Source organism: Drosophila virilis, unplaced genomic scaffold (genome assembly GCF_030788295.1).
Source record: "Drosophila virilis strain 15010-1051.87 unplaced genomic scaffold, Dvir_AGI_RSII-ME tig00001642, whole genome shotgun sequence".
Classification (NCBI taxonomy): Eukaryota; Metazoa; Arthropoda; class Insecta; order Diptera; family Drosophilidae; genus Drosophila; species Drosophila virilis.
Genome location: NW_027212851.1, coordinates 117,090 through 127,409, shown reverse-complemented (window position 1 = coordinate 127,409; position 10,320 = coordinate 117,090). Strand labels below are relative to the sequence as shown.

At 35.5% G+C, this 10,320-nt stretch overlaps 1 protein-coding gene across 1 annotated transcript in view; it reads left to right on the top strand.

Annotated features, from left to right (window-relative positions):
- The first annotated feature begins 335 nt into the window (after positions 1-335).
- The window catches only part of LOC138911584 (uncharacterized), a 34,225-nt gene continuing 24,240 nt past the window's right edge, over positions 336-10,320 (top strand). The window contains exon 1 of the mRNA XM_070210969.1: positions 336-563. Coding sequence (XP_070067070.1) covers positions 336-563 — 228 coding nt within the window. The remainder of the gene's footprint in view (positions 564-10,320) is intronic.

Below are 10,320 nucleotides of genomic sequence, written 5' to 3'. Positions count from 1 at the left end.
TAAAAACAAAGCTAAAAGGCCATGCGAGAAATTTGATAAGTAATGAGCAGACAATTGCTGCAATCATTACGCAACTATCAAATGCAGTAAAAGGAGAATCGGTAGAAGTTGTATCTGCTAAGCTTCTTAATTTGCAACAGAAAAATAAAACGGCTAACCAATACACCCAAGAGGTGGAAAAACTGCTAAAGGCCCTTGAAGGCGCCTATATCAGTGAAGGTCTGAGCCAATCACTTGCAAACAAATACAGCACTACAACAGCTGTAAAAGCTATGACCCAAAACTGTTCGATTGATAAGGTAAAACTTATCATGCAGGCAGGCACATTAACAAATATGAATGATGCCGTATCCAAATTTGTCAATAGCTGCACGGAGATAACAGGTCAAAGTAACACTGTCCTGTATATCGACGAGGTGCAAACAATAATAATAGAGGAGGCCGAGGTTATAATCGTGGCAGAAATTACAACCACAACAATTATAACCGAGGCGGTAACAACAATAACAATAATTACAATAACCGTGCAGGAAGACGAGGCCAAAATAGAGGAAGAGGCCGAGGTAACTCCAACTAAGGTTATAATAGTAACAATGTGAGAATGGCGCGAAATACGCCGGAAAACTCTCAGAACCCTTTAGGAAACAACCAGTAAATGTAAAGGTTCATTCCATCAATTACAGTCTTAATATATTTGTCACTTTTTATAATCATTCAACTGAAAATAAACTTACATTCCTAATAGATACTGGTGCAGATATCTCACTTTTAAAAATAAATTCAGACAATTTCAAAATTCAAGAAGAAAAAATTATAAACATCCAAGGCATAGGCCAAGGTGTAATAAAATCTCAAGGAGCAACTTCAATAGAACTTCAATCCACAAAATATATTATTCCACACGAATTTCATTTAGTAGATTCTGATTTTTCAATACCGTGTGATGGAATAATAGGCATTGATTTTATTAAAAAATTAAATTGTCAATTAGATTTCAAACCAAGTGAAGACTGGTTTATAATTAGACCTCAAAATTTAAATTATCCAATTCATGTTCCGATAACATATAGTGCTGGCAACAACACAGTTCTCTTGCCAGCCAGATCCCAAGTAATTCGAAAAATAGAGATTAATACAGTAAATGATTATATATTTGTTCCTAATCAAGAAATACATAATGGAATTTATGTTGGAAATACAATAGCAGCATCCAAACATGTATACATTCGCCTTCTAAACACAACTAATTTCGACCAATTGGTCAAAGTAAACAAAATCCAATATGAAAATTTAAATGATTACGACATTCATAGCACTACTCCAGAAAATAGAAGCGAACAAGTACTTTCAAAATTAAAAAAAAATTTTCCAGAACAATTCAAAAGTCAACTAACAGAATTATGCACCAAGTATAGTGATGTGTTCGGACTGGAAACCGAACCAATAGCGACAAATAATTTCTATAAACAAACATTAAGACTTTAAGATGATGAACCCATTTATATTAAAAACTACAGAAGCCCGCAATGGCACGTTAAAGAAATTCAAAAACAAGTAGGGAAATTAATAAACGACAAAATCGTAGAACCGTCTGTATCCGAGTATAACAGCCCACTCTTGTTAGTTCCGAAAAAATCATTACCAAATTCAGAAGAACAGAAATGACGATTAGTAATTGACTATCGCCAAATCAACAAAAAACTACTTTCTGATAAATTCCCGCTCCCCAGAATTGATGATATTCTAGACCAACTGGGCAGGGCTAAATACTTTTCATGCCTTGACTTAATGTCAGGTTTCCACCAAATTGAACTTGAAGAAAATTCAAGAAATATAAAATCTTTTTCAACGAGCAATGGCTCATATTGCTTCACGCGATTACCATTTGGTCTTAAAATAGCACCAAATTCATTTCAGAGAATGATGACTATAGCATTCTCGGGTTTAGAACTTTCCCAGGCATTCCTTTATATGGATGACTCAATGGTGATAGGATGTTTCGAAAAACACATGATTAAAAACTTAACTGATGTCTTAAATGTATGTAGGAAATATAACCTGAAGTTGCGTCCAGAAAAATGTTCATTTTTCATGCATGAAGTGACAGTTTTAGGTCACAAATGCACTGACAAAGGAGTATTGCCAGATGACAAGAAGTTTGACGTCATCAAAAATTATCCTGTCCCTTATGATGCGGACAGCGCGAGACGATTTGTAGCATTCTGCAATTATTATCGTCGTTTTATAAAAAACAACGCCGATTATTCACGGCACATAACTAGATTATGTAAAAAGAATGTTCCTTTTGAATGGTCAAGTGAATGCCAAAACGCATTCCAGTACCTTAAAGAAAAGCTTATGCACCCCACATTATTACAATATCCTGATTTTCGCAAAGAATTTTGCATTATAACAGATGCCAGTAAACAAGCTTGCGGAGCAGTTCTAACTCAGAACCGTGACGGAATTCAGCTCCCAATAGTTTATGCGTTCATTTACAAAAGGGGAAAGCAATAAGAGCACAGCAGAACAAGAGTTAGCGGCAATTCATTGGGCAATTACCCATTTTAGACCATATATTTATTGCAAACATTTTACTATTAAAACGGATCACAGACCATTGACATATCTTTTTTCTATGACTAATCCCAGCTCTAAATTAACTCGCATGCGGCTAGAGCTTGAAGAATACGACTTCACAGTAGAATACCTAAAGGGGAAAGATAATTTCGTAGCAGACGCACTTTCGCGTATTAATATAAAGGAACTCAAAGATATGCAACATAAAGTCCTGAAAGTCACTACCAGGCGACAAGGTAGACAAAATAAAAACTGTACAGTAGAAAATTATGAACTTCTGCCAAGGCAAAGTCATAAAAATGTATCCAAGCCCAACGTACACGAAGTCATTACAAATGATGAAGTACGAAAAGTAGTGACCTTGCGCATAACAGAATCTAAATGTTTATTTAAACATGGAAATAAAATTATCGCAAGAATTGAAGTTAGCGATTTATATACCAATGGAATTCTCGACCTAGGTCAGTTCTTCAAAAGGCTCGAAAAAGAGGCCGGCACATTAAAAATCAGCCAACTCAAGGTGGCACCGAGCGAAAAGATCTTTGAATCAGTTTCAATAGATTCTTTTAAAAATATGGGCAATAAAATATTAAAATCTTTAAGAGTAGCGCTACTCCAGCCGGTGACCCAAATAAAAGATGAAAAAGAGATACAACAAATATTGTCTTCATACCATGACGACCCAATTCAAGGAGGTCAGAGCGGCATAACAAGAACGTTCGCGAAAATAAAAAGACACTACTACTGGAAAAATATGACACGTCATATAAAAGAGTACGTACGTAGATGTCAAAAATGCCAAATGTCTAAAACAAAGACGCACACAAAAACTCCTCTGACTCGCACAGAAACACCTGTGAATGCTTTCGATATAGTGATAGTGGATACAGTTGGTCCGCTACCCAAATCGGAAAATGGTAATGAATACATAGTCACATTAATATGCGACCTTACAAAATATTTAGTAGCCATTCCAATAAAAAGCAAAATCGCAAATAATGTCGCAAAAGCTATATTCGAAAATTGCATACTCAAGTTTGGTCCAATGAAGACGTTCATCTCGGACATGGGAACAGAGTATAAAAACCAGATTTTAACTGACTTATGCAAGTATTTGAAGATCAAGAATCTCACCTCTACTGCATATCATCATCAAACATTAGGGACAATAGAACGAAGTCATCGAACTTTTAATGAATACATTCGTTCATACATCTCTGCAGACAAATCTGATTGGGACGTCTGGGTTCAATATTTCACTTATTGCTTCAACACGACACCATCAGCAACGCATGAGTATTGTCCATACGAACTAGAATTTGGCAGACTACCGAAACAGTTCATAGATTTAAACAAAACTAATTACATAGATCCTATTTATAATTTAGATGACTATTCTAAGGAAATAAAGTTTAGATTAGAAATAGCATACAAAGGAGCTAGAATTATGTTAGAAAAAGCTAAGGGCTATAAGAAATTAGCATATGACGAAAAAACAAAAAACTTTGAATTAAAAGTAGGATATAAAGTACTTATAATGAAACAGGGCACAAATTAGACCCAGTATATTTAGGACCATATATAGTAGAGAAAATAGAAAATAATGACAACATTTTTATTAAAGATAGTAAAGATAAAAAACAAAAAGTTCATAAGAATAGATTACAAATTTTTAATTCTTAATAAAATAAAATAAAAATATATGACGGCCTGATCAACCGAATGAAAAAAAAAAAATTTTTTTTTACAAATATACGAATTATAAATTTTTATACCCTAAATAATTTTGTATTTTTATACTCCAAGATTTAAAATTTCTTATTATATAAAAAAAAATTTCAATTTTTTATTAAAAAAAAAAAACCCCACAATAATTAAGTTCATTTAATAACTACACATTCATAATGTTACGTTATTTCTCTAAAAAGGGAGGTGTAGTGCGTATATGCCCTTACATAATACCCCGTACTTAAACATAAAGTATGCAGCACTTTGTTGCATACAATAACAATAATATAGTAAACGAGCCCAGAGCCACATTATGTATTGGCTCGGTCTCATATTACGCAGCGCGGTTCACTAGCCTCACTAGCTGTACGTTTATGCTTATGATGCATATCCCACGCTCCGTCTGAGCGCCTTCCGTGGGCAATATATATGCTCACTAATACAGGCATATGCGAGCTACTCACTCTTCCTCTCTTTGTAGCTGTTAACGAATAACAGAATAAGTATATATGTATATCCATAGGCTAAGCAAACATTATAACAAGTGAATAAATTCATTCTGAACAAAGATACAAAACAGCACTGACGTGCTGACTTATTTTTCATTGACAATAAGTGCTCATTTTACAATAGAAAATCTGTGTATTTTCAAAAAGCAAATTGCTTTAATATAGTAAATATTTAAGGTTAATAAAATTCCTGAACACAAGATTGATTACTGATTACGCCAAAAGGCGACATAATCAGATAAACGACCAATTAATAGTATTACCCGAATCAATTTAACCAAGCGACGCTGTATATGATATTGACATTGAAACATTAGAAGAAAGCGATCCAATCGAAACCAAACAGAAAACAACAATCTCTGAAATGGCACAAACAGTTGCAGAATTTATCAAGCTAGCCACATCTCTGATACCAGATTTTGATGGTAAGCCGGAAAATTTACAAAATTTTCTAGATTCGGTGAATCTATTAGAAACCTTAAAAGGCACACATGAGCGCTGTTAGCTTTATAAAAACAAAGCTTGAAGGCCATGCGACAAATTTAATAAGTAATGAGCAGACAATTGCTGCAATCATCACGCAACTATCAAATGCAGTAAAAGGAGAATCGCTCTTCTACCGATACAACAGATACAAACTTCTATCTGCTAAGCTTCTAAATCTGCAACAGAAAAATTAAACGGCTAACCTACCGGCTTATATACCGAAGAGGTGGAAAAACTGGCCAAGGCCTTTGAAGGCTCCTTTATCAGAGAAGGTCTAAGCCAATCACTTGCAAGCAAATACAGCACTACAACAGCAGTAAAAGCTATGACCCAAAATTGTTCAATTGACTTCAACTTATCATGCATGCAGGCACATTCACAAATATGAATGATGCCGTTTCCAAATTTGTCAATAGTTGCACGGAGATAACAGGTCAAAGTAACACTGTCCTGTATTATCGACGAGGTGTAAACAACAATTATAGGGGAGGCCGTGGCTATAAGTGTGGCAGAAATTAAAACCACAACAATTACATCTGAGGCGGTAGCAACAACAACAACAATAATTACAATAACCGTGGCGGAAGACGAGGCCAAAATCGAGAAAGAGGGCGAGGTAATTCCAACCAATATAATAATAATAACAATAACATCCAGTAAATGCAAAGGTTCATTTCATCAATTACAGTCATAATATATTTGTCACATTTTATAATCATTCAACTGAAAATAAACTCTCATTCCTAATAGATACTGGTGCAGATATTTCTCTTTTAAAAATAAACTCAGATAATTTTAAAATTCAAGAAGAAAAAATTATAAACATCCAAGGCATAGGCCAAGGTGTAATAAAATCTCGAGGAACAACTTCAATAGAACTAAAATCAACAAAATATATTTTTCCCGATATATATTTATATATATATTTATATATGTACACGAATTTCATTTAGTGGATTCAGAATTTTCCATACCATGCGATGGAATAATAGGCATTGATTTAATTAATAAATTCAATTGTCAATTAGACTTCAAAACAATTGAAGACTGGTTTATAATTAGAACTTAAAAATTTAAATTATCCTATTTATGTTCCGATAATATATTGTGCTGGCAAAAATACAGTTCTTCTGCCAGCTAGATCCCAAATAATTCGAAAAAGACATTGTTGAGTTACTAATGTTTTTTAGCAACTGCTTAGAACCTAAACCCTGAAATAAGTAAATTTTGGCCTTTCACAACAACACCTTATTATTCAGTTTATTAGGCAAATTTATGCAGATTATAAGGTAATTTGGCTGTGGCTCAGAATTGGTTCTTCGCTTCGCCTCGATCAACAACGAACTGAGCGAGCAGACAAAAAAGGAATATGCAAGTATGCTGCGACAAGTGCAAGAAAGGCTTGCCAACCTTGTTTATAATAGGCAGCTGTTCCACTAGACCAAAATTACAACCTCCTCTTATGTTTACATGAATGTTTGCTTATGCTTATTTGATGAGGCTGCTGCAGAATCCAACATACTCCCCTCGTTGGAAGCCTGACTTTCAACAGAATCCTTAAGGGGCAGCAGACACAGGTTGCTTACGGCTCTTCGGATGATTCCAGCCGTGGTCTTCATATCATCTACACAATTGATTTAAAGTTAGGTACGCTTCACGTTATCGAGCCCAGAACACCTGTTGTAGCTGCGTCACACGCTGCCAGCCATCCAAACGGTCGTAGTTTAATTTGGTCAACTCTGGCTCGATGACGGCTGATGAAGGACCACCAAGCAGTAGATGAGCAGGAGTCAGGACATCTAGATCTGCTGGGTTCTCTGAAAGCGTGAGTTAACAATAGCTGTGATTTGGCAAACAAGAGTACGAAGCTCTTCAAGAGTAAGTAAAGAGCGGCCGACAGAGCGATAGAAGTGATGCTTGCCAACTTCACTGCCCCCTCCCATAGTCCACCAAAGTGCGGAGAACGGGGAACGATGAATTTCCCCCGATGTCATCGGCGAGGCAGAACTGCCGCACTGCTTCCATGTGGGGATCGCTAAGCAAGAGACGCTTTAAATCGGACCAAATTGGACTGGGTTTGCCACGAGTGGCAATGAATCGCTTTAGGGCGCTCAAAAATGTAGCAGTCGATGGGTCCTTGACTAATCCACCAATCGGCCAATATTTAAGTCGAATTTTGGCTAGAAGTGCACGGGGACCTGGGTGTAGACTCCTCTCATGAAACTGAACGATAAAAGCTAACGCGATTGCATGACGCCGAGGCAGTATAATGGGGTGTTGCGCATCATAGTCCAGGGACGAATTGTTAAGCCGGCCACCGACGCGGAGGAGGTCACGTTCATCCAGAAATGGTGCAAGGGATGCAACGGAGCTGGATTTTTTCACATTTCCATGAGAATGAATCTCCTTGATGTCATCCCACAAGTTCGCTCTCTGTACAGCCCGAAGAAGAATGCGAGTGCCGTGATGAATGTCTGCAACAGTGAGTCCATGATGCCTTATACGCTTCATAAAATTGTACACATAGCCGAATGTGCGCTGCATTGAACCAAAAAAGGTGGCGTGCTTGCATCCCACAGTTAAATTTGCATGTGGAGACTTAAGAATTAGTGCTCTTTCCCTCAATTCAATGGTTGGAGCTTCAGAAATCAACAAAATATATTATTCCACACGAATTTCATTTAGTAGACTCAGATTTTTTAATACCGTCTGATGGAATAATAGGCATTGATTTAATTAAAAAAATTCAATTGTCAATTATACTTCTAACCAAGTGAAGACTGGTTTACAATTAGACCTTAAAACTTAAAATATCCTATTTATGTTCCAATAACATATAGTGCTGGCAACAATAGAGTTTATCTGTTTATCTTATTCAGTAAACGATTATATATTTGTTCCAACCCAAGAAATACATAATGGAATTTATGTTGCAAATACAATAGCAGCATCCAAACATGTATACAATCACCTTCTAAACACAACTAATTTCGACCAATCGTTCAAAGTAAACCAAATCCAATATGAAAATTTAACAGATTGCGATATTCATAACACTAACCCAGAAAAGAGAAGGGAACTAGTGCTTTCAAAGTTATATAAAAAGTTTCCAGAACAATTCAGAAATCCCGCTTAAGATATATAACATCTTTTTCAACGAGTAATGGCTCATATCGCTTCACGCGATAAATGGTATGGTCTTAAAATAGCACCAAATTATTTTGAGAGAATGATGGCAATCGCATTCTCGGGCTTAGAGCCCTCTCAGACATTCCTTTAAATGGATGATTAAATGGTGATAGGATGTTCCGAAAAACACATGATGAAAACTTAACTTATGTTTTAAATGTATGTAGGAAATATAACCTAAACTTGCATCCAGTAAAAATGTTAATTTTGCATGCCTGAAGTGACATTCTTAGGTCACAAATGCACTGACAAAGGAGTATTGCCTGATAACAAGAAAGTTGACGATTTGTAGCATTCTGCAAATATTATCTTCGATTTATAAATAACTTCGCCGATTATTCACGGTACATAACTTGATTATGTAAAAAGAATGTTCCTTTTGAATGGTCAAGTGAACGCCAAAACGCATTCCAATACCTTTAAGAAAAGTTTATGCACCCCACATTAATATAATATCCTGATTTTCGCAAAGAATTTTGCATTATAACAGATGCTAGTAAACAAGCTTGTGAAGCGGTTCTAACTCAGGACCGTGACGGAATTCAACTCGCAATAGCTTATTCATCTCGTTCATTTATGGCAAACACTTTACTGTTAAAACGGATCACAGACTATTAACATATCTTTTTTCTATGACTAATACCAGTTCGAAATTAACTCACAGAATACGACTCAAAGACAACGACTTCACAGTAGAATACCTAAAGGGAAAAGATAATTTTGTAGCAGACGCACTTTCACGTATAACTATAAGAGAACTCAAAGACATGCAACATATGATTAAGTACGAAAAGTTGTGACCTTGCGCATAACAGAATCTAAATGTTTATTTAAACATGGAAACAAAATTAGCGCAAGAATTGAAGTTAGCGAAAAGATCTTTGAACCAGCTTCAATAGGTTCTTTTAAAAATATGGCAATGAAATATTAAAATCTTCAAGAGTAGCGCTACTCCAGCCGGTGACCCAAAAAATAGATGAAAAAGAGATACAACAAATATTGTCTACATGCCATGACGACCCAATTCAAGGAGCCCACAGTGACATAACAAGAACGCAGAAACACCTGTGTATGCTTTTGATATAGTGATAGTGGACACAGTTGGTCCGCTACCTAAATCAGAAAATGGCAATGAATATATAGTCACATTAATTTGTGACCTTACAAAGTATTTAGTGGCCAATCCAATAAAAAGCAAAAGCGCAAATAATGTCGCAAAAGGTATTCGAAAATATCATACTCAAGTTTGGTCCAATGAAGACGTTCATCTCGGACATGGGAACAGAGTATAAAAACCAGATTTTAACTGATTTATGCAAGTATATGAAGATCCAGAATCTCACCTCTACTACTTATCATCACCAAACATTAGGGACAATAAAACGAAGTCATCGAACATTTAATAAATGCATTCGTTCATACATCTCGGCAGACAAAACTGATTGGGATGTCTGGATTCAATATTTCACTTATTGCTTCAACACGACACCATCAGCAACGCATGAGTATTGTCCATACGAACTAGTATTTGGCAGACTACCAAAACAGTTCGTAGATATAAATACAACTAATTACTAGATCCTATTTATAATCTAGATGACTACACTAAGGATGTAAAGCTTAGATTAGAAATAGCATATAAGAGAGCTAAAGCCAAGGCTTATAGAAAATTAGCATACGATTAAAAAACAAAAAATTTTGAATTAAAAATAGGAGATAAAGTACTTATAAGAAATGAAGCAGGCCACAAATTAGATCCAGTATATTTCGGACCATATATAGTAGAAAAAATAGAAGATAGTAACATTTACATTAAAGATAGAAAGAA